Genomic DNA, 26,338 nt, shown 5'->3' with positions numbered 1-26,338 from the left:
TTCCAAGAAAATGACACAAATTAATGGACATATGTTTTACATATAATTCCAGGTGGTTAAAAAGCCAGTGCCAAATATTACCTATATGACAAGTATAAAATTTATGAGCATATATCTTCAGGAAAATTAATTTAGGAATAAGTTTGAGGCCTCACTATCTGGGCTAAGATACAGAAAGTGGAACATATGGAAGGATGTGAGATGGTCTCAATTTTCATATTTTAATGAAAAAAAAAATTAAGTTCATTGTTAAATTCTAAACCTTTCTTCAAATTACTGACTATAAGTGTATTATAGTCACAAAGGACAAGTTGGAATAACATGGTGGGAGTAAAGAAAAAAATTATGTTTAATAAATACAGGTGACAACATGTTCACAATTCTATTAAAGGGGTAAATGAAATCGTCCAGTCACTTTTAAGTCAGCAGAGGGAGCTCTAACCTAAGACGCCCTTTAGAATTCATGTGCTCAATTTGGAAGAAATCTATGAAACTGGCACCAACATTCAGCTTTAAAATATACCAGCTTATAATCTACAAGGCCTGACCAGGTGTTAACATCGTCTCTTTTCCTGTGAGGAAGGGCATCATTTACAATCAATACTGGATATGTTTTAAAAATGGTTAAAGTACCTTTGAAGAAAATGATTATACTAAACTTCAATTTGCGAGTCCAAGGACCTGAAAATAATTTCTTGGCATTTTGTCTCAACTTTACAAAGGACAAACACAGATAACCATTTCCTCTAAGCCTATGACAAATCCACAATCATTTATCTAAAAACTATAGGGTGAGAAAAAAAAATGAGAAACCTGAAAATTTTTAAGATTTTAGGAAAGTTACAAAGCATATAGATGGTACACTGCCTAATCCACCAATGGAAGGAGGGGCACTACTGTTTAATCATTACACAAATGGAACAGATTATAAATAGCTTCACACTGAGTAAGATCTAGTATTGCCCCCCAAATTAGTTGTGGTGTCAAAGTTAAGCAAAAACTTTCAATTTGAGAGCTTTAAAATTTGGAAATGTAAAGAGGGACTATGTACCTGTGTTCTCAAGATCCTTAATGCTTAAATGTTAAAGATTTTTCTCTCTCCACTAAAGATGTGATTCACCAAGATTTACTTGGTGAATGCCAAGTAAAATAAGGAAAATGTCCCAATTGGTTAAAGAATAATTTGAGTACTTTCTAATAGGTTAGGTCACCCAGGGAATTCAAGTCTTAAGCCTTGGTTTTAGTTCCTACCTCTTGTGTTATATTAAATCATTTCAGTCATTATGTAGCTCGAAAGACAAAATCTGTCCTGGCTGAAAGGACAAAGCTGAACTTCCTTAGTTTGTTAGAGAAGGCCTTCCACACAATCCCTCATATTCCTCTTATCCTCTTTCTCCACACCTTCCCTATTCCACCCCACCACTCTCCACACTGCTGAACTTCTGAGTTGCTTCCAACATATTCTGCCCACTTTAACCACCATGTCTGAATATGTTCTCCTCTCTGCCTGAACATAGGCTTTATCTGGCATTTCCTTCTGGCCATTTAAATTTGAGTTTGGATGCTCCTCCTGGAAATTTTCCCCAGTCCCAGACCTCCCATGTACTTCCATAGCAGTATGAACTTTCAGATCCAGAAAAACCTGACATACTATGCTGAATGGCAGTTTGCTTGTACTCCTTACACCAGAGGCTCTGATCTTTCTGAGGGCAAAAATATGCCTGCTTTTTCATCACTGAATGTTTCCCCACCACGCAGCACAGAACTAACACACAGATGGTGCTTTGTATTTCTTTATTCTGTTAAGTCAATAAAATGAATGAAATAGAACAGGTTCAGGAGAGAGGAAAACCATTTAAGGTTAGGGAGTTCAAGAAAGGATTTGAATTAGATCTTAGAAGAAACATGGACTTTGGATAGCTGGAGGTAGGAGAAGACATTAAATTGGGAAACAGTTGAAATATGGAGATAGGATGACGTCAAGAGTGCTTATCACTACTCCCCGAAAACCTTGTTTCACAGGAACATAGTGGTTGTTCAGAAAGAAAAGGAAAGAACTGAAAAGAAGGTTGATATGGTACAGGGGTTAAAGTCTTGCACAATCAGGCTATGGTCAGCCCCTTTGGCATGAGTTTGATCCCCTATCAGGGAGCTAACCCACATAGCTCAATAGACATCTCCTGTCCTGCCCGCTGCTCCCCTCAGCAGAGTATTTCATAGATCTGCCTGTTCTGCTCCCCTTCCTGTCTCTGGTGAATCCTCTCACCTCCTGTGCCCCTTGCCTAACACCCCAGATCTTGTATGCATAAATAAATAAAAACAAATCTTTAAAAATGTAGATATAATCACAATTAAATTAAAAGGGCAGCATGGTAGAAAGAACAAATAAATAGATGTAAAAGCTTGGGCAAAGTCACTTTACCTCTCCTGGTATATTATGGTTGAAACAGATATAGGAGTGCTTTTCACAGTCTTAAAATTCTATAATATTTAAAAGTGGAATGAACCTAGCCTTGAATGGGATATTTGGGAGACAAAAGAGGACTCTGGGTACCAGGATAAGGAATTCAGACCTTCCAGCTGTAGAAAGTATAAACTCACCAAGGTTACCTGATGATGTAACAGGAATTTGACTGAGGAAGAGGGACTCCTAGCCAGGAAGCAAAGAGGCTCCACAGGGAACCTTAGCAGTATTGAACAAGGCAGTCTCAATGGTATAGGTATGAAGTGACACAATAAATACATGGGTTTAGCCTTTGGGGTAAAGCCAGTAAGTCACCTGGTTGATCATAAGGAAGTACTGCTTCTAAAGAAATTATTGATAGACCAAATCTTATTTTCACCCTTAATTGCAAGCTGCTACCACAGATATGGATGCTAGAGATCATTACTTAGCTTTAGAAAGGCTAACCAATGGGGGTGGGTGGTGGTCTCCACTGTCACTAACCTGGTGCACACAGACGTTACATTTATCACAGAACACCATATCATTCCCTTCTTCGCTGTCTGGCGACCGGCACACATCACAGATCACATCTTCATCATACTCTATACCTAGTCCTTCCTCGGTCTCAATAGCATGGTTCATATTTTCATGGCAATGGCGTTCCAGGACTTCTATTGTCTTTTCCATAAGATTCTCATCAACTGGCCCACAACCTGCACAAAAATACAATCAATCAATCTGTAAGTGAGCTGTCATTGCCACCTGCTCTGCTCACCTACTGTGAGGCCAGTGAAGGGGTTGGAGGAACTGTAAAGGATAAAATCATCTTTCCCCCGATCCAAAACAACCTGATTTCAAACTCATGCCAATTTAACCGATTTTCTAAATCATTTACATAACTGTAAGATTTTGGTAGTATACTTCCATATGTGCATATACTTCACTCACCCTCTAACCAAAGTGTTAAGAACTATTCTAGTATTTACTTATCATTACATATTAGTTTCTGATACATGAAAGAAGGGATACATTTTACTATACATCTTATGAGATATAATACTGACCCTTTAAATTTTCTAATTCTTTTTTTTTTTAAATTTTCTAATTCTTAGTCAATATCCTTTAAATCTTTCTGTTTCCTCTTATTCCCATCAGGGAGAACTTTGACAGAACTCTGCAATTTTGAACACCTTAGTTTATAGCATGGTAATAACCAGAATCTAACTATTGGGATGTAGTATTTAAATTTTAGCATATTAGTCCCAATGAGCACATCTAATAGTAATACAAAAAATTTTCATATAAAAAAGTATGACACTATAAAAGAAATTATGATTATCTAATTATACATATAAAATATTTTATTTCTCAAACCTCACTTTTAAAAAATCTCGCAATATTTTCTAGTGGCAAACTATAATACAAATAAGTCTATTAGCATTCACAAATTCTGAAGTTACTTTTTTGTCTCTTAATTCATGTTTTTCCTTTTATATACTTTTAATTCTTCTTAGTCTTCCATACTAAAAAATTTCATATGGTGGATAATGGTAACAACTAAAACTTTTTCTTCTTTGGGGAACTAATAATTTTATGAGAGAACACAGGTATTTATTTTAACAGCTTACAAACTCAAGAATATGTCTCAAAATCCAAAACAAATTTATCCAAGTACTCAACCTCATTTGCAATATAAGATATAAAGAACACTGAAATTCCACATAAACTACATTTTTAATGATATAGCTACCTATGAAACCCAAAACTACCCAAGTACTATGCCTCATTTTTCCAGGCAAGAAAACTGCACATTCATTTTTTTTTCCTGGAGTGATGTCTGGTTAGAAGAACACTTGGATTCAAACACTAATTTCATTTTATATTGGTTATATAAATTTTGACAAGTCATTTATTCTTTTAAGGCCTTTGTTTCTTTATCTAGAAAATAATGATAATACCAGACCCACTAATTTCTTATGACGCTGAGGTGAGGTAATGTTCATGTAATGTTTAATATGTAGTAAGTAATTTTAAAATTCCTTACACTGCTCAACTGAATGTTATTTTTAGTTTAAGCTCTCTGAAGTCTCACTAAAATGTCATTCACCCTATAGAAAAACTTACGGCAATCTTTTATAATTCCTCCAACTCTAAAAGCAATGTGGTATCTTGGATGGGATCCGGGAACAGAAAAAGGTGGAAAAACTGGTGAAAGCTCAATAAAGTTTGGAATTTAATGGCAATGTACCTATATGGGTTTCTTACCTTTGACAAATGTACCAATGATAAAAAGAGATGTTAACATCAGAGACACTGTGTGAAGATTAAGTGTACTAATCATGCAACTTCTCTGTAAATCTAAAACTATTTCCCAAAATAAGTTTATTTAAAAAAAAAAACAAACTCATCCAAAGGGAATTAACTGCAAAATACTAAAGGGAACTTGCTCCATGCTGAAGGCAGCACGGTAATAATTGTATATGGATGATATGGATGATAAGGTTCATAAACAACTATCACTGTATCATTAATCTACTTGCATATTCCCTCATAACAATATTCCTTCTCTGTCAGCCTTTTATTTCTTTAAATTTTTAGTTCCTACTCTAAATTGACCTCCTTCTCTGAGAGGGCAATCCAAGAGAAGCTATAAAATGAAAGCTCTTAAAAACAAGGCGTAAGTATTAGTTACTGGCAGAAAAATAACCACCATTATGCCAAACTGGGTTTAAAAAAATTAATTTTCTATTCACCTGTGTTTAGATCCTTGAAAGAAAGAAAAGGGGGGAGGGAAAAGGAAAACCTGTCGATTCTTGTTGTACTAATACTGTGACATAAACAAAAACAAAATCAAATGAAGTCTTTTCATCTCTCATATGGAGACTTAAAAAAAAAAAAGATGACCCACAGTTACAAAGAACCACTTGGATCTAAACACTGCTCAAAGTGACGGCAGGTTGAAAAGAGACATGTAAATATAAAGGGTTTCCTTTCATCTTAACAGTTTCCAAGCATTGGAATTTATATACTATAAATTTATTTTAAAATTACATTTACTTCCGAATTTTGTTTGCTTGTTTCTGCTTCATTTTATTTTTTGAGAACTGTATGATAACTCTAGAAGTCACTAGAGGTAGTTAAAAACTACTCTAGGGATGTTTTGTTCTAGGCCTGTCATTATTGTTCAGTGCAGCAAAATTATAAGTCTTGCATTGAAGAGTATGGGTCACATAAAACTGCAGTTGCAGCGGGACTGCCTAATGCTGAAGTTGGAGTTTCTTTTCTCTCCATGAGGCTGAGAGAGATGACAGAGGTATTGCTACCCCTGGCCTGCTTGTTGATCAGAGTTCTATTTAGGGCTGAGTCAGGAACTAGCCTCAGAATCCTTCCAATCAGAAATCCAACCAGTTAAGACCACTAACTCTCAGAATTGGGAAACAACCTCATGAGACTTACATGCTATCCCTGATCTCTACTGTTCCCTATAGTGAAGAAAGAAAAGGTCAGATTTAAATTTTGTTGCTCTATTTCAAGGCATTTGTGCATTTTAAGAAATGCCTCATTAAAATAACATCAAAGAGAAAATAAATGAAAAGTCCAGAGAAAACGGAGTCACAGTATGAAAGCAAGTTAAATGGTCCTAACAACTTAAAAAATATTTAGTTTAGTTGAAGAACAACACACTTGTGAGAAAACAACTTACCCATTTGTGCAAGGTCTTCATTGAGTTCCTGGAGCCAGAAGATGTCCATGTCATCTAGGTCATAGCGGCACACAGATGCTGCCAACTCCATGATGTTGATGTAGCCAGGCTCTGCAGTCTCTTGGTTGGAGCAGTGGATGTACTTACGGGGTCGGACAAAGAGAACCTCCTTTATCTTCTCTGCTGTAATTCTAGAAAAGTAAAAGAAAGATATTGATAATGATCAACAAATGACAGATTCCAGGAAATGACTGGATGGGCTTAACAGCACTCAGGCTCCACTACAGTGAAGTTAAATGTCTTCCTTTTCCACCTTTGGGAAATTCCTTGCTCTGCCAACTTGGAGATACAGCAGATGTCTTTCAAGAAAGTAAATGGCTGTATCAATTCCTTTTCATCACCTGCTATAAACACTCTGCTAACAAAATGCTTCATTTATCCTCATGGTTCCTAGGTTTCTACTACCATCATTCTAATAAAATGATTTTGTATTTGGTGTTCTTGGTGCAAAGGTTACCCTGTTTATTTAGAAGGGGAATCCTGGGAAGAGGTGATGCTTATACAGAGAGACAGCCAGATTCCATACCAAAGATATATTTCAGCTAAACTAGTGACTATTGCCATGGAGGCAATACTGGATGGTGGTAGAATACAGGCTAGAGACTCACAACAAGCCTGTTTTCTCTGTCACTCACTTGCATAGTTATCTTGAAAGTTAATTTCTATAGAATTCAGCTTTCTCAGCTAAAGAATAAGGACAATAAATTATAAGTTATGATAAAATAATATCAAACCATTAGGGCTATTATGGCATTATATGAAATAAACATAAAAAGTGCTTAGCGTAATATATAGTAAAAAATAGCTCAATAATGTCATTACTGTTATATTTCTTACTATTTTCACCATTTATTCAGATGGGGCCATGGAGTTATTCAAATTCAAGGTATTTCCCGAACATAAACAGCAACCAGCAGTTTTAGTAATGGTAACATGAGGAATGAAAGATTCCTGTTTTTCGACCTACTTCTCCATCAGCCTGAACAAATCTGTTTCCCTTCACCCCTCCTGATACCAGACAAGGAAACCAAGCAAATGAAGAAACAGAAGTTTCTCATTCCAATGACTTTTTCTACACTTAATACTTTAGATATGATACAAAGCACCAGATATTATCACCAAAAATATATATGTATTATTATTGCCTGGCAATTTTAAAGAACAGAATAGGCCATCTAAAAAAATAAAGAAACAGACATACATGTCATCATAAAATAATGAAAAATGTTTCTCTGGAAGGCTTCTGGCGCAAGTAACTATACATGGAGAAGGTACATAAACCTAAATATACCCACAGAAATACATACAAATATATACAGGAAAAGGCTACCCTATAAATATAAATATTTCCTCCTAAGCATTCTTCTAAAAACTTATACTCCAAATAATGTATGTTGAAGACAGTTAATAATCACACATATTTGCACATTTAAATTTTCTACCATATGGAGTTTTCTTTTTTTAAGCCAAAGGCAATACATATTTGAGGAAAAAAGCAGAATCTAAAATATTAATTGAAATTAAAAAGTCAGTAACTGCTTTTAAAGACTTGCTTCCAACTGAAATGAACTCAACTGAAATAAGGATAAGACATACATATGAATTTCCCAGTGACTATGAGATTAAATATGCCTGGTTCTTGGGTGCAAGGTCTGCAAGATTTTTAGAGAAAATACACATTTTCATTATTCTTCTTGTAACTAAAAATTAATGAACTACTACATATAATATGAATCTCACAACCATGATGAACAGAACCCAAGCTCTGTGGAATTAAGGTTACTGAATGGGGAAGAGAAAGGAGGTAGAAACAAAGAGAGGAGGGGGTACACTGGCCTAGGGTAAAGGACTATGGGTGTTTTGATGGTGGTTGGGATGATATAACCAACATCTGAGGAGGTATAAACCTATTCCCATAAACTATTAACAATGTTGTAAACCAGTATTATCTCAAAAAGGAAAGTAACAAAAATAAAAGCCAGTCTCAGATGAATATATATTGTAGGATTTTATTTATATTAAGCTCAAAACTGTAATCTAAATTGAAGCAGGGCTTCTGGCGAGGATAATGTTCTATTTTGTGGTCTGAGTGGAAGTTAAATTATATTATTAAATCATGAAAATTCATTGAGCTGTGCAGTTATGCTTTGTGTACTTTTCTGTGTGTAGATTATACTTCAATGCAAAATTGATAATAATGATGCTATCTCACTATCTTTTCGTATGTATTTTGAACTAAGAGTCTGAATCTGAGTACTCAGTTTATAACAATAAAAACTACAGATTGAAATAATAATATCAAAGACAAGGAAATGTGTAAAAGGTGTAGTTAATACAAATTCAGGAGAAATTCTTGTAAAGGTAAAAAAAGGAAAAGTCTATGAGTTAGGAAAAAATATCAATTTGGGATTTTTAAAAATACACCTGTAGTATCTTCCAGGTACATGTAACACTGCTATAGCTGGAGGAGATACCATAATTATACCTGAGTAATTTTCTTCTCTGCCCACTATGAACTAGGTAGATACTTTTTGAAGATTATTTTTTATTGTTACTGAACTACCATTATTTTATATCCTTGCTAATGTTTTGATTATATAGAACTGTCCCTACAGACTTCCCCATAACCCACTGTGTTTTCCATATTATTTTCACCCCTTTCCTTCTGAAAGCCTAAGATCAATGGTCAGTTTTCAAAAATTTGACTTTGACCCTTTGTTTGGTTTCTCTACGTTCCATACATAAGTGGTACCACTTGGTATTTATCTTTTAACTTTTGGTTTATTTCATTTAGTATAATTCCTTCCAGCTCCACCCAGGTTTCTGGAAATGGCATGAGCTTATGTTCTTTTTTGATTGCTGAGTAATATTCCACTGTTTATACATACCACATCTTCTAAATCTCTCATCTTTTTTTTTTTTTTTTTGTTATTAGGTTGTTTCCATATCTTGGCTACTACAAATACTGCTGCTAAAAACATGGGAGTGCAGGTTTCTTTTTGAATTACTGTTTTTGTATTTTTTTTTTGATCCATACCTAGGAGTGGGATTGCTGAGTCATATGACTAATTTTTAGTCTTTTGAGGAACCTCTACACTGCTTTCCATAGGGAGTGGACCAGTCTATATTCCCACCAACCGTGTAAAAAGATTCCTTTTTCCCACACCCTTGCCAGACCTTGTTGTTTCTGGGCTTTTTGACTCAGATCATTTTCACAGGAGTGAGGTGGTATCTTGGCGATAAATTATAGTATTTTTTCATGTGTCTGATGGTCAGCTGTATGTCTTTTTTGCAGACATGCCTACTTAGCTCCTCTGCTCATTATGATTGTATTATTCAATAATGTGTAGAGACATACCTTGAATGGTCAGCAGACCACTGACCAAATCAGCAATAGGATTGTTAGGATGACACAGTAAATACAACTTTAATTTGGACACTTTAAGTGTAACTAAATGACACAATTTCTGAGAAGGTGAAAGGAGCAACAATTACACCTCTTTTAATCTCATAGAAAGAAGGCCTATCCACTTGTTCATCAGGATTAAGCTAGCATGGCTGCAAAAAAACTACTTGTGGTCAATATGGACACTGCTGTGACATGGGGGAAGCAATAAGTGGAAGCAGCAACCATTTTAACCTGACCTACGGCTCCTCCAGTGTCTTAAGCAGTGTGAGTCATCATTTTATCTTCAGATAATCTAAATATTTGACAGAGAACTTGTTATATTTCCTTATGAGTGGATCAGAATCACTTGTGAACGGCACAGAAATTGCAGATACCATAATATCAGGGATTTTTAAAGGCTTGAAATGTCTTAAAAGCTAACTAAATAGTAGTCCTTTGAAATAATCTCTCTAGTAGTTTCCCAAAATATTTCTTCTTGCTTTTTTCTTTCATTTATCATTATCATTTAAAAGGACATGTATATTAGAAAAGGAAGAAAAGAAGTGTCTGCATAGTCACAGGTGTTCAGGAGAGTTGCCTACCAAAATGTTTCTTTTTAATTTTGTACTTTGGGCTGACAGCTTCTCTGTAAGACTCTTGTTTCAACTAAGAAACAAGGGACAATTTTAACCTCTGTAACAGATGGTATTATCAAAACCCCATACGCTCTTTTGCAGTGTGACTTTGCCATTTCTCCTTCAAGTGGTGGAGCCTAGTTTCCCTTTTCGTAAATCAGGGAGGGTTTGTGATCGTTTTCACCAACAGAATTTAGATGTGATGCTATGAGAATTGTGGACTAGGACAATAAAGGGGACACAGTTTTCATTTTGTTTGCTGGAAAGTGGAAGTCCTGTGTCTGGAGCCTGTAAAAAAGTCATGCTGTGAATACGTCAAACTGCATGGAGAGGTCACACACAGTCTTTACAGGATGCCAGCTCAGGTGACATACATGTTTATGAATAACACATCAGATGATTCTAGCCCCTACCTGCTGAGTCTCCCAACCTTTGAATCTTTTTATACTAGGTCAGGTTCTAAATATCACAGAACAATGACAAGCCATCCCTGCTGTACCCTTTCTGAATTCCTGACTCATGATATCTACGAGTATGATAACATAGTTGCTTGAAACTGCTAAGCTTATACACAATTCATTATTATAGCAATAATAACTGGAAGTCATCAAAGGACTGCTTTAATCTTTAAATAGAGACAAGCCAGTTTATGGATGTGCTCTGTATACTGTGCTCCTCATTGACTCTTATAATTCAAACTAAGAGTGGTAGACTACTACTATCTAAAATGGAATAGAAAGGATATGGAAAGAGTGGAGTGAGGAGAGTAGAGGAAGTGAAAGAGGCATGATGATCAAATACAGCTGTGGAATGGAGGCAGTTTTGTGCTCCCATTTATCAACAGGGGTGAGAACTATGAGTATCTCTTGAAAGCTGAGTGAAGAGATCTACTTTAATATTAAACATAGGTATGAGGCAACAAAGAATCAAAGTCTGGGAAGAAAAACAGTAGTTCACTTTAAGTCTTAGCTGTGTACTGGATATCCAAGTAGAAACATTTAATTAGTAGTTATATATTTGAGTATGGAGTTTAGTGAATGAAGTACTATTCTTTATAGCCTTGATAGTCAAACATTTGTACTCTTTGAAGACATAGGGTCCTGTCTGAATATCTAATCATTCTCTCTTTCATGGAATGATCATTAATGACCCAGATGGTATGTTGTTAGGTCAAAAAAGCACGTCATATAGTGATCCCACTTACTTATATATACATACATGTGCACATATAAACATTTACTATGCAGATGATGCTTGACACTGTGATTATTTTTGCTTTTATAGTTAATCAATAATTCATCTATAACTTTAAAAACATACACCTACATGTAAGCTAAATACATACACATAGATGTAAGCTAAATAACTATGTGTATCATACAACTTACGTTTGCTTTCAAACATGAAGTATTGCTTTCTTTTCACTAGAATTTTGCTGCAATGAAAGTTAATTTACAAATACAGATGAAAACCTAAAATAAATTTATCTGAAGCCTGTTTGTCATTGACTAGTATTGAAATCATCCAGTCTAGAACAAGTAGGATTACCACCACCTTTTTTGGTAAAGTTGCAAAAAAATTATCTGTGGTAGTCAATAGACTTTTCTAAGCAGAGACAAGTAACTCAAATTCAAACAATTAAAACAATACTATTGTGATAGGATGAAGATGGTCATAAATCCTTTGACAATCCTTTTGTCAAGAGGTAGGATCTATTTTCTTCTTCAATCTGGGAACTCTGTGATTTCTCTAATAAAATGTAGTGGTAAATAATACTGTGCATATTTCTGAGCTCAGTTCTGGAAATAGCAACTTCTTATCTCTTCGAAAATTCATTCTTGTAGCACTGAGCTGCCATGTAAAAAGTGAGTTCTGCTGACAGACAATGTGGGAAGGGTCTAAGACTACATGGGAATCTGGGAAGTGCAGATCATAGCCTCAGTTAAAGAATATTACTAAGAGGGAATGGAACATATTATATAATAACAGATCAACCCTCGAACAAAACATAACAATAGTAAAATGTATGTGCACTAAACAACAGTGCTGTAAAATATGTGAAATAAAAAATGACTACCTGAAAAGAGAAATGGCCGGCTAGAGACTTCAACCTTGCTTAGTAATTGAGTGGGTAAACAGAAAATCATTAAGGATATAGGAGAACTCAATACCATCGCCTAACACAATTAAACTGACATTTATAGATCACTCTCCACAATAGCAGCAGCATATGTTGTGTTTTCAGGCACGCATGGAAAATGTATTATGACAGGTCATATCTGGGGTCATAAAACAAGCCTCAACAATTTTGAATAAACTTTGATTATACAGAGTATATTTTTTAGTGACAATGGAATCAAGGTGGAAAACAGGAACAGAAAGACGATAATCTCCAAACACCTGGAAACTAAAACTACTGTTCTAAATAATCTATGGGTAAAAGAAGTCTCATGGGGAAAAAAATACAGAGAAGTAAACAAGAATGAAAATACAATACATCAAAATTTGAGGAGCACCCTACACTACTGGTGGGATTGCAAACTGGTATAACCACCATGGAAAGCTGTGTGGAGGTTCCTCAAGCTGCTAAAAATGGAGCTTCCATATGATCCATCAATTCCACTCTTAGGTATCTACCCAAAGGACACAAAAATAAATTCAAAAGGACACCTGCACCCCTATGTTTACTGCTGCACTATTTACAATAGAGAAGATGTGGAATCAACCCAAATGCCTGAAAATAAATGACTGGATCAAGAGGGTACGGTACATATACACAATGGGGTATTACTCAGCAATCAAAAAAAGATACACTCATGCCATTTGTGGTGTCATGGATGGAGCTGGAAGGGACCATGCTCAGTGAAATAAGCCAGAAAGAAAAAGAAAAATACTGATGGTTTCACGCATAGCAGGAGTGGAAGGGATCGGATAAAGAAATAAAAAAGCAATTATAATAAAGTAAAAACAAAAATAACCAAACAATTATAAACCAGACACACTCTACGGGTATGGAGAGGGGAACTGGATCAAAACTGGGGCAGGAAGAGTGCACAGGACTATGGTGATGACACATAGGTGAATTGGTGGTGGGAAGTCCATGGGGATTACAACCAATACACACACACATACACAAACAACATAAAATAGTAAAAAAAAAAAAATAGCAGATGGTCTCACTTATATGTGAAATACAGAGAAACAAAGCAAAGGGTCAGATAAACCCAAGTCAGTAAGAAACCCTAGAAATCTGACTACAGAATTGAAGCTCTGGGGCAGGGGAGGGGAGAAGTGGAGTAAACTTGAGACGGGAGCAAAATGGACTCTGATGGAGGATTATGGTGGATGCACTGTGGAAACATAAACCTGCAGGGTGTGATCTTGTATCTCTAAACATATACAGTGTTGTAAGCTAATGATACTACAATAAAAATTTAAAAAACAAGAAAAAATTTGAGAAGCACAACTAAAGCAGTTCTGAGAACAAAATCTGTAACACTTAATGCTTAGAATGGAAAAAAGGAAAAGTTTCAAATCAGTAAACTAATTGCCAACTCAAGAAACTAGAAAAGCAAGAGCAAAATAAGCACAAAGTAAGTAGTAGGATTGACATGAGGAAAAAAAAGTTTTGTGTAATTATCAATAAAACTAACCTGTAGTAAGAAAAAAGGGGAGATAAAAATTGCCAATTATTAGGAGAGGGGGTAATATAACTTCATTTGCTTCAAGTGTGTTCATAACTTTTCACTGATAACATTATTGTGACTGCTGCTCTAAAATCTTTGTTAGACAATTCTAGAATCTTTGTCATCTTGGTGCTGGCATCTACTGGTTGTCCTTGATCAAGGAGAGATCCTGTTTCTTGGTATGAGTAATCCATCCACTCAATATCTCTTCCCATGCAGCAAAAGCAGGTAACCACAACAGCATTCATTCTCTAAATTTAAGATATAAGCATACAAGTACCTGATAGTAGGCTGTGGAATAGTGTCTGGACTGGCTGGTACCTGAACTCCCTTTTCCCATTCTTCCTTCCATGTATCCGCAAAGAGGTAATAGCTGTCAGGATTAACATGGTGAGAGTCTGGAATTTTCATGGCACTGATGAGGTCCTTCCGGAACACCTGGGAAGACATGGCACCTTGAGAAGGCTATCACTTTAACAGCAACACCATAAAATATCCTTTTTATTTTTGTGTAGAAGAACTGGGGTATAGGCCAGAGATGCAGGTGGTAAGAGGATACACCAGAGACAGAGTGGGGAGTAGAACAGGTAGATTTACTGAAATACACTGCTAAGGGGAACAATGGGTAGGAAAGGAGAGGTCTGCTGTGCCATCTGTGGAACTCAGGCCTTAGTGCTTAGACTTAACCCTTAGACCTTCAGGGAAGCCCTATCCTCCTTTTGAAGCCACATTCCCACCCACTCAAGACTTCCAACAAGAAAGACATCTTGTGGCGCACACACAAAAAAGTGCAGCACAACAAAGCTGGATGGAGCTTTGTTTGATCTCTGGCCAGGGAGTGACCTACATGGTGCAGTGGACATCACCTGTGTCCTTTGCCGCTCTCCTCAGCAATGTATTTCAGTCACTCTGCCTGTTTTGTGCCCCATTCTGTCTCTAGTGAATCCTCTCACTGTCCCTGCACCTCTGGCCTGTACCCTACTTCTGTATGCATGACTAAATCTTTTTAAAAAATGGGCAGAAGACTTAAAACACTTCTCTCCAAAGAAAAAAATGTAAATAGCCAATAGGAACAAGAAAAAATGTTCAATATCCCTCAATCTGAGAAATGCAAATTAAAAACACAATGAGATACCCCCTTATACCAGTAGGAATGGTATTTTATTTATTTATTTATTTATTTATTTATCTATCTATTTATTCATTCATTCATTCATTCATTCATTCATTCATTTATTTATGCATACAGAACTGGGGTACAGGCCAGAGGCTCAGGGGCGGTGAGAGGTTTTCACCAGAGACAGAGTGGGGAGCAGAACAGGCAGATCTACGAAGTACACTGCTGAGGGAAGCAGCGGGCGGGCCAGGAGAGGTCTGGCTCGCCATGTGGTCTCCTCCGGGGCAGGAGGCAGGCGGGAATCGAACTCATGCGGAAGTGGCTTCAGATTCTCAATGCTGTGCTTTAACCCGCTGCGCCACCAGGGAGGGCCAGGAATGGTATTTAAAAAAAAAACAAAAAAACCAGCAACTACAAATGTTGGCAATGATGTGGTGAAAAGGAACTCTCCTACACTGCTGGTGGGAATGCAAACTAGTCCAACCTCTATGGAAAGCTGTGTGGAGGTTCCTCAAACTACTAAAACTGGAACACCAATCTCCAGAAATTCCACTCCTAGGGATCTACCCAAAGGCTAAATAAAAAGCATTAATTCAAAAGAATACATGCACCCCTATGCTTATTGCAGAATATTTATTGTAAGTACAACTTGGAAACAACCCAAATGCCCAAAAATAGATGACCGGATCCAGAAGATGTGGTATATATACTCAATGGAGTACTATTCAGCAATCAAAAAAGGGTAAACTAATGACATTCACAGCAACATGGATGGAGCTAGAAGGGGTTATGCTCAGTGAAATGTCAGAAAGAAAATAAAAAACACCAGATGGTCTCACATATAGGAGGAATACAAGGGATAAAGGAAAAAAAATAACAACAAAATCCACAACAAAACAAAGCAAAAATAAGCAGACAACTATAAATCGAGACATTCTGTAGGGGAGGGGTAAGGAGAGGGACCAAACAAGGGTGGGAAGAGTACAAGGGACTATGGTGATGGTGCATGTGTGAACAGGTATAGAAACTTTATGGGGCCTACACCTGAGAAAGGAAGGCACACATTGTAAGGGGAAAAAAGTATTATTAAACAAAAAAGAAAGAATATAAATAAAAAGTCATTTACCATAAAAAGGAGTATATGTACAGGCTCTTCCTGGTGGGCCAATGGGTTAAAGCACAGTACTATGAAGCTCTCCAAAGCCACTGGCGGCACGAGTGGATCTCTGGCCAGGAGCTGACCCACACAATGCAGCAGACCTCTCCTGACCAGCCTGCTGCTCCCCTCAGCAGTGTATTTCAGTTGATCTGCCTCTTCTGCTCCCCACTCTGTCTCTGGTGATTCCTCTCACCCTCCACACCTCTGTCCTGTACCCCAGTTATGCATAAAGAAAGCAATTTTTAAAAAAAGTAGTATACATGGGAAACCCACGGGGATTACAATTGAGATGGGGAAAAAAATGTACAAAATGATGTAAAAATAAACTGCTATAAAAAAAAAAGTAGTGCACATATGTGGCCCTCTCTGGTGGTGCAGTGGGTTAAAGCACAGCACTAGGAAGCTAAAGCCACTTCAGCATGAGTTCAATCCCTGCCCCAGAGGTGATCCACATGGCGCGGCATTTTCTTGACCCGCCTGCTGCTCCCCTCAGCAGTGTACTTTGTCAATCTGCCTGTTCTGCTCCCCACTCTGTCTCTGGTGATTCCTCTCACCACTCCTGCACCTCTGGCCTGTACCCCAGTTCTGTATGCACAAATAAATAAATCTTAAAAAAAAGTAGTATACGTATGTACATTGGTTTATACTTCACCTACTAATTTCTAATTCTGAAAAAAAGTCAAACAACTATTTGCAGGTTGGAGATACATGTGTGTACATTTCTGGCAGATCAAAGGAAGTGATGCTATCAAGTAGATATTTTAGCCTTTAATGATAGTAAAAATTCTCAGAAGAAAAACACTACTATGTAACATTGAAACTAGGGGCACAGCATGATCCAATAAAGCAATTAATTGTCAGCAGTTCTGTTTAAGGTAACATTACATAGAATATGGGACTCAACTACCACATACTCATGTGACACGTTTAAATCAGTAAGGCCTCAAATCAGTAAGGCCTCGTTACATTTGCTACTTTGTAGGCACAACTCTGCAAATGTCTGTTGGTTTCACTTGGGGGAGATGCAGAATGCATAATATGACCTGAGAAAAATAGGGAAGTATACCTAGGTGGCTAGGTAGCACCAAAATGACCTACCTACCAAGACTCTTATCCAATTAAAGTTAATTGGATGCTCTGCAGGGAGAAAGTGAAAAGTCTACAGGAAACAAAAACTAGTGTTGTATTATATGATGCTTTATATAAAGGGGTAAGGGGACCACAGACACATCTACTTGACATGTTTTGCACAGAGCTCAGTGTTCTGGGTGGCTAGTGGAAGACACTGAATCACTATTATACTGAACACTCTGATCACTATAAATTACTTAGATTGCCTTTAATGTACTAGTGGATAAGTGGTGGTAGCAATTTACAATTGTGCTGAACTACTTACTCTCTTTGGGAAAGACACTGCAGTGGGAAAGCCGACTTTAGATTTGGAAAAAATACAGCCAACTGTTTTTCAGCCTCCTAAAATATTTCATTATTTCCCATGTGATACTTAACAAAATAAATCAATTGACTACAAAGTATGCTTGAGGCTTAATAATGCCACATCATCTATCACATAAATCATATCTTTATACTTGATATAATTGCTCATGAATATCTGTTCTGCACTGTTTCCTATGTAGTCTGGAAGCATAGTGTAGTGGGTTGAATGGTGGTCCCCACAAAAGATATGTCCACATTCTAATTTCTGAGGCCTGTGAATATTATCTTATTTGGAAAAGAGATCTTTGCAGATATAATTAATTTAAGCCTTCTGAGATGAAGAGATCATCCTGGAATATCCAAGTGGGCTCTAAATCCAGTGACAAGTATCTTTTTTTTTTTAAAGATTTATTTATTTATTCATACACAACTGGGGTACAGGCCAGAGATGCGGAGGGTGAGAGGATTCACCAGAGACAGAGCGGGAAGCAGAACAGGCAGATCGATGAAGTACACTGCTGATGGGAGCAGCGGGCGGGTCAGGAGAGGTCTGCCATGCCATGTGGTCACCTCCGGGGCAGGCGGGTATTGAACTCATGTGGAAGTGGCTTTAGTTTCTCAGTGCAGTGCTTTAACCCGCTGCGCCACCAGGGAGGGCCGACAAGTATCTTTGTAAAAGAAAGGCACAAGGAGATTTAAGACAAAAAAGGAGGCACTGTAACCATGGAGGCAGAGAATGGTGTGATTCATTGATCCACAAGTCAATAAATGCTAACAGTCATCAGAACCTAAAAGAGGAGAAAAAAAAAAAACAAACCCAGAATTGTCCCTAGTCTTTGGAGGGAGTACAATCTCGTTGACTTTAGATTTCTGGCCTCCAAGCATGGGAGAATAAATCATACATACAAGAGCTGGGGTGTAGGCTAGAGGTACTGCATGGTGAGAAGATTCACCAGAGACAGAGTGGGGAGCAGAACAGGCAGGTCCACCGAAATACACTCCTGAGGGGAGAAGCGAGAAAGACAGAAGAGGTTTGCTGCATCATGTGGGTCAGCTCCCTTGCTGGGGATTGAACTTGTGCTGCAGTGGCTGGCAATAACTTTATAATGCTGAGACTTTAACCCCTTGTACCACCAGGGAGACCTTGGTTTGTTGTATTTCTTATGGCAGCCCTAGGAAATAAATATACACATTGACCCAATAGAACAGTAACTTGACAACTCTAGACAAAGAGATATAGAAGTAGAGGCAAATAAAATATGGTCTTTGTTCATGGTTTCAGAAACACCAAATCTCTAGGGAAAAGACACTCTTGTGAAGTTGGAGAAAACTCAAACTGCAAAACATTGATTAACTCATACTTATTTTTCTTAAGAAAATGAAGGCTTCTATAATTTTCCCTTTCACCTTTACAGGAAAGCAACAGACATATGATAAGCCAGATTTCAATTTTATAAGCAAGTCAAATTAAATACCATAAGATCCAAGGTTTCTAGAGCAGCATCTTTACTCAAGGCACAGTGCAAGAAAGAGTCTGCCTTATCTTGCTGTAGAAGTCAAACATCTCAAGAACCAGACAGAACATAAAATGCTGAAGAATGGCTAGGAATGTAAGTTCAGTACCTAGGCAGATATGTGCAAAGCACAACAGCATGAAAAGTGTTTACCATACAGATCTCATCAATTTGTGGCTAGATCCCATTCACATTGTAATGAATTCTTCCCTAGATTAAGATTTTGGACTAAACAATTAAATTTTTTTAAAAGATTTATTTATTTGTGCATACAGAACTGGGGTACAGGCCAGAGGTGCAGGGGCAGCAAGAGGATTCACCAGAGACAGAGTAGGGAGCAGACAAGGCATACTGACAAAATACACTGCTGAGGGGAGCAGTGGGTGGGTCAGGAGAGGTCTGCAGCGCCATGTGGGTCACCTCCAGAGTGGTGATCGAACTAGTGCCGAAGTGGCTGTGGCCAGCACTGAAGTGCTGCACTTTAACCTGCTGCACCACCAGGAAGGGCCTACCTGGATTGGTTTTACTATTTAGTGGTTTTGGTCAAGATATAAATTCTTTGTTTCAGTTAAATGGGAATGATAACAACACTTTCTAGGAGTTGTAGGACTAAGTGGGTGGACTTGTATAAAGGGCTTGCCATGGTTTTAAGATCATAGTAATTGCTAGGTAAATTCTAGCTGCAGTTATTAATGATCATCATAAAGCTTTACTTCTAAATGGGGCAAGACAAGGGAGGTCTGCTGTACCATGTGGATCACCTCCAGGGTCAGGGATCAAACTTGTACTGAAGTGCCTGCAGTTAGCTTGTAGTGCTGTGCCCTAACCTGTTGTGCCACCAGGGAGGTGCAAGCATGGAAATAATTTTTAATGGAGATATGATTCAAATAGTTTAAATTATTTCTTAGGTTTTTGTGAGAACTAACATTTTTGATGGATATGGACTGACATAAACTGGAACATCAATTACCATCAAGTATTGTACTTTTGGGCTGCTTATGTAGATTCCCCTTACTCTAGACTAAATGGAGTAGTAGGCATTCTAATAATATTTAACAGCGTGATAGCTATATAGAGGGGAGGTACCAGGTATAATGCCCCACCCAAGAAAGAGTGAAGATGAGCAGGGGGAAACTATAAAAGACTGCCAGAAGCACTGAGGAATAAACAAGGAAAAGAAGACTGGAGGAAGTATATAGATCAGAGGGACATGTAAAGAAGTACCTATGCTTACTTCTGGTCTTAGACTTGTACCAGGGCTTGGGGGACATGGAAAGAGACACTTGAGAGAGACCTGGGTGAGAGGTCCATGGGGAGAGAGGCTGACAATGGCAGCTTTCAGCATGAATTTTGACTTTGCTCTTGCCTTGCAAACTTGCCTGGCCTCTTCTGCCTCTTACCTATGGTTCCCTACCAGAAATTGCCTTAGACTTATGACAAGCTTTCAGGTCTCAGTGGCCCTCCTTTGGGCCAAACTAGTTTGGCTGGACATTTACCCACAAAGGGATGGGTAACTTTGGGTGTTTTGGAAACCATTTTGAGTGTATTCTTTTTCTTTTCTTCTCTCTATTGCACACTAATTGTAATGAAGTTATTTTCTATTGAAGGTCTTCAGGGGGGTACTGGAGTGCTCTTCATTTTCCCTACTAACAACAGTAAAGGAGGAGGGAAAATATACTTAGATTTGAAGATATGGGCAATTTTTATATAATAAATATCATGTGACATTTACTTTGCAAGTTTTTCTCCCATCTCTCAATGTCCCATTTTGAGCAGTAAGTTTACATTTACAAAAGCTTGCTTTTTATGTGTGGTGGGCCAGAAAACCAAATAATCAAGCTTGTAGAAATATAGGCAAAGTGATGCAAACAGACTTTACCAGAGGGCATACAGAGTTCTCTGCTGAATTAAAATATATAAGCTTTCATTTCTCTTGGTTGCTGTCTTAAGTCATGCGTATAACATGAGATTTCAGCCTATAGATGATATATAATCAATCATTTAAGATAAATTCATCTGGGCTCTCCCTGGTGAAACAACAGGTTAAGCTGCAGCACTATGAAGCTACCCACAGCCACTGCAGCACTAGTTAGATCCCTGGGCAGAGAGGTGACCCACATGGTGCAGCAGATCTCTCCAGTATCACCCACTGCTCCCCTCAGCAACGTTTTTTATTCAACACGCATGTTCTGGTCCCCACACTGTCTCTGGTGAATCACTCCTTACACTTCTAGCCTGTACCTAAGTTTTGTTTGCATAAATAAATACACTTAAAAAAAAGGTAAGTTCATCAGTTTCATAAACTATAATATTAGGTGAAATGTCCTGGCTTTTGAGAAAGACTGAATGAAAGACTTTATGATAGATCCAAATTGGTCATCTAGTACCTTGTGCTATTTCTTGGGCAACTGACTTAATTTTTTTTTGTGAGGAGCATAGGCTCCTCACAAGGATGGTTCAACATCAGAAAATCAATTAATGTAATCCATCACATCAACCAGCAGAAAAATAAAACCATATAATCATATCAATAGATGTGGAGAAGGCATTTGACAAAGTTCAACATCCATTTATGTTTAAGGCCCTCGAAATCCTCAGAATAGAAGGAACATTCCTAAACATGAGAAAAGCCATTTATGACAAACCCACAGCCAATGGGGTTTGTTTTCTCCTCAATGGAGAAAAGCTGAAAGCCTTTCCTGTGAGATCAGGAACAAGACAAAGGTTTTCACTATCACCACTGCTCTTCAACTTAACATAGGAAGTTTTAGCCAGAGCAATAAGACAGGAAAAAGATATACAAGGAATCCAAATAGGGAAAGAAGTAAAATTGTCTTTATTTGCAGACGATATGATAATCTACCTGGAAAACCCTAAAAACTCCATAGAGAAACTAATTGAAAACAAGTTTAATAAGGTAGCAGCATATAAAATCAACACACAAAAGTCAGAGGCCTTCCTATACATAAACAACCAATCAGAAGAAGCAGAAATAATAAAAAAAATCCCCTTTTCAATTAAAACAAAAAGAATCAAATACCTGGGAATCAACCTAACAAAAGAGGTAAAAGACTTATACAAAGAAAACTACAAAACACTGTTAAAAGAAATACAAGACATCAAAAAGTGGAAAGGCATCTCCTGCTCATGGATCGGGAGAATTAACATCATCAAAATGGCCATCCTACCAAAAGTGATATACAGATTTAATGCTATCCCAATAAAAGTCTCAATGACATTCTTCAAAGAAATAGAACAACTATTGATGAGATTCATATGGAACCACAAAAGACCTTGAATAGCTAAAACTCTCATGACTAAAAAGAAAGAGAATGGAGGCATCACAATCCCAAACTTCAATCTATACTACAAAGCCACAATAATCAAAACTGTATGGTACTGGAACAAGAACATACACACAGACCTTCCACCTCTGGCCTGTCCTAGTTCTGTATGTATAAATAAATATTAAGAAAAGTATATGGAGGCAAAGACAAGAGGCAGGGATATGAAGACTGAGGGCCATTATAGACAATTGCAGGTTCTTACACAGCAACATAGTAACACCCTATAAGTAATCAATATAATATTAGAAAAACAATTCCAAAAAGGAATGAATTCCTTCCCAAATTAAGAATAGTGTATCAGTACAATTTCTGCACTGGCAAAATTGCAGCTCTCTCATCCACCTGTGACCACGCAAGTGTCTCTTTTCCTTTCTCCTATTCCTAATAAAACATCCTTTAAAAATGTAACCTTTGCCTGCCTGTGTCTGTATCTGCTTAGGTAAACCTGCCATGTGTCGCTGAAAGGGGAACTTTGCAGAAACTATTCCCAGAGGTATACTCCAAGGACACAGCTTACTGAACTCAAAACCTCATCAAAACAACATCAGGCAGAACATGCAATAAATTAACTTTCCATGAACTCATCAGAGAAATGAGTCACATGAGCAATGGTCAACTCACAGAGACACACATGCCTCCAGGGATACACGAGAGCAACAGAAGCCACTATAGGATCATTAAACCAGACATTTAGACAAATCACTGGGTCCAAGCACAGCCTTCTATATGAGCATAAAGTTCCTGAAGCTACAGTCATAGGAGGTTCTCATCTTCTTGTAAACTTTTTCTCCAGAACTCCTACTAGGCTCTCATAGGGAAGATTGGGGAGAACCTGGAGAAAGCTCCTGCAGTGGTGCTGTCTGGGCTCTTAATGCTCAGTGTCCTTACTCCCTTAAAGAACAAAAGACTATCTTCACTAATGCTGGAGGAAGGGAGAATCTCAAAGATGAGTCTGAGAATACTGGATGATACCTGCTGCAGACATATGGGAATAGAGGCAGGGAACAAAGAAGTTCTACTTTTGAAGGCCACCTCCCTTCCTCACCCCCCAAAGACAGGATTGCTATGCATTCCAAAGACTGAAGATTAGAGAACTCTGCCCCTTCCCCATACTTTATTGCTGTGCTAAAAAGCCTCAAGAGACAATAACAGCAGCTTGCAGATGGGAGAGCTGCAAAAGATACTCTCTAAAGGCAAGCCAAAGGGAAGACACTCAGAGAACAGAGGAGACAAATAGAAGGCTGTTAGATGAATTAGAAGTCTCTGGTGCTCACAGCAGTAACAAATTTTAAACACCCTCATACACTGCCAGAAGGACTATAAAATGATAAAGCTCCTTGGAAAACAGTCACAGAGTTTCTAAAGTGGTTATATGGTTAAACACAGTTAAGGTATGATGCAGCAAATCCACATCTAAGTATACACCCAAGACAACTAAAAATGTTATTTCCACATAAAAACTTGTACATGAACGTTTGTAAAACTTTTATTCATAAAACTTCAAAAATGCAGACGACCCACCAACTAATGAATGTATGAACAATATACAGTTTATCTATACAGTGAAATATCATTCAGTCATAAAAAAAGATGAAATAAATTTAATGAATCTTGAAAACACTATGCTAAGTGAAAGAAGCCAGATACAAAAGACCATACATGTCTGATTTCATTCACATGAAATGTCCTAAGTAGGTGAATCCATATAGACAGAAATTAGATTAGGGTCTGGGAGTAAGGACACTAGGAAGCAAGCTAATGGGTAGGTGAAATGTACTAAATTTAAATTATGTCACTGGTGACACAACTCTGAATATATTACTGAATCATACTTCAAAGGAATAAATTATATGATACAACAATATTTCAAAAAATATGCAAAATTTTTTTTAAAAAAGGGTGACTGCTGTGAGGTCAATGGACATCACTTGAGAGGCCTTGATGTCCACTCTCACCCAACAATAACAAGGAAGTATCTCTTCAGTGTAGTATTAGCAGAGGTAATTAGGTAGTGAGTCTGAACCTCAACCTTTGCCTACTGTTACTGCACTACCTACAATCACCAACACCCCCTGCTATCAGTGGAAGCAACCAAGAGAGGATTCTCATCTCCATCAAGCAGAATGAAATAACCCAGCCCTTTCCCAGTTAATAGAACTATCACCCTGAAAAGGTAAGCAAATAACTAGAAATAGCTAGGACAGGATGTCTAACAATTCCCCAATGGGCAGTAAAAAGCCAGTACTCTTTTTCCCTACTGGCCTAGCTATTTTGATGGCTTCATAAAACAGAAGATTTAAGTAAGATTTAGTGGCTGATAATATAATACTCAAATAATCCAGGATACAAAAGAAAACCATTCATCACACTAAGAGCTAGGAATGAGAAAAGAATCAATAGCAACACTAAGATAATACAGACACTGGAATTATCTGACAAGGATTTAAAGCAGTCATCATAAAAATACTTCAAAAAGAAGTTGTATTTTCTAAAGAAATGAGATAGGGGATATAGAAAATAACCAAATGAAAAATAGGAAAAGAAACAATACAAAGAATGAAAGAACAAACTCATTGTTCAGTAGACAGATTTGGTAGAATCAAATTTATACAATGAAGAATCAATGAACAGGAGAAATTACCAAATCCAGTCAACAGAAAAGTGTGTGTGCACACACATACAAAGAGCCCAGGGGACAAAAGATCTAACACTCATGCAATGGAAGACCTGAAAGATGAGAGAGAAGGGAGATGTGAATAAAAAAAATTTTTAGAAACAATGGCTGAAAATTTCCCAAACGTGTCAGAAAATATAAGCTGGTCAAACACCAGAACAAGTGTGATAAACCAGAAGAAGCCCATGCGTAGGCATACCATAATCTAACTTTGGAAAACTAAAGATAAGTCTTAAAAGCCACTGAAAAGAACTGACTGATTACACATGGAAAACAACTATTGGGTTGTCAGAACTTTTCCAACAACTGAATATCTGAATGAGAGCAGGTTTCTCATCAGAAATCATGATGGCTAAAAGTACTCCTGACCAGAGAAAGAAAGAATGGAGGTACTACACGCCCAGATGTCTAGCTATACTACAAAACCATAATAATTAAAGTAGCATGGTACTGGAACAAAAAACAAACAAACAAAAACAGGCACACAGAGCAATGGAACCAAATAAAAAACCCAGACAGAAAGCCACATACATATGGACAACTAATCTATGACAAAGGAGCAAAGGTATGCATTGCAACAAGGACAGTATTTTAATAAAGGGTGCTGGGAAAACATGCAAAAGAATGAAACTAGATCACTATATTACAACAGACACAAGATCAAAGAAGAAATTAAAAATAGTTCAAGATGAATGGCAATGAGGACACAACTTTCCAGAATGTATGGGACACAGCAAATGCCATAGCAAGAGGAAATTATGTACAATACAGGCTCATATTAAGCAACAAGAAAAAACTCAAAGAAACAACCTAATCTCCCAACTCAAAGAACTAGAAAAAGAACTCCCCCAAAAAACAGCAGAAGAAAGGAAATAACAAAATTCAAGGTAGAAATAAGAAAATATAAATTTAAAAAAAATCCTAAAGCTCAATGAAACAATAAGTTTTTTTTTTTTTTTTTAAATAGAGAAACCTTGGGGCCCTCCCTGGTGGCGCAGCGGGTTAAAACACTGCACTGAGAATCTAAAGCCACTTCCGCATGAGTTCAATCCCTGCCTGCCCCGGAGGAGATCCACATGGCGCGGCAGACCTCTCCTGACCCGCCCACTGCTCCCCTCAGCAGTGTACTTCGTCGATCTGCCTGTTCTGTTCCCCACTCTGTCTCTGGTGAA

The 26,338-nt window shown here is 37.5% G+C and overlaps 2 protein-coding genes across 2 annotated transcripts in view; one reads left to right on the top strand and one right to left on the bottom strand.

The window, feature by feature from the left end:
• Positions 1 to 26,338, top strand: part of ZNF41 (zinc finger protein 41) — a 722,252-nt gene that overhangs the window by 285,676 nt on the left and 410,238 nt on the right. The window lies entirely within an intron of this gene.
• The window catches only part of JADE3 (jade family PHD finger 3), a 114,374-nt gene that overhangs the window by 16,783 nt on the left and 71,253 nt on the right, over positions 1 to 26,338 (bottom strand). The window contains exons 6-8 of the mRNA XM_004689983.2: positions 14,199 to 14,356; positions 6,150 to 6,340; positions 2,948 to 3,159 (exon numbers count right to left, since the gene is read on the bottom strand). Coding sequence (XP_004690040.2) covers positions 2,948 to 3,159; positions 6,150 to 6,340; positions 14,199 to 14,356 — 561 coding nt within the window. The remainder of the gene's footprint in view (positions 1 to 2,947; positions 3,160 to 6,149; positions 6,341 to 14,198; positions 14,357 to 26,338) is intronic.

The sequence above is a fragment of the Condylura cristata genome, unplaced genomic scaffold (genome assembly GCF_000260355.1).
Source record: "Condylura cristata isolate star-nosed mole 26May11 unplaced genomic scaffold, ConCri1.0 scaffold00027, whole genome shotgun sequence".
Taxonomy (NCBI): Eukaryota; Metazoa; Chordata; class Mammalia; order Eulipotyphla; family Talpidae; genus Condylura; species Condylura cristata.
The sequence above is the reverse complement of the archived record's forward strand: the minus strand, read 5'-3'. Positions and strand labels throughout refer to the sequence as shown.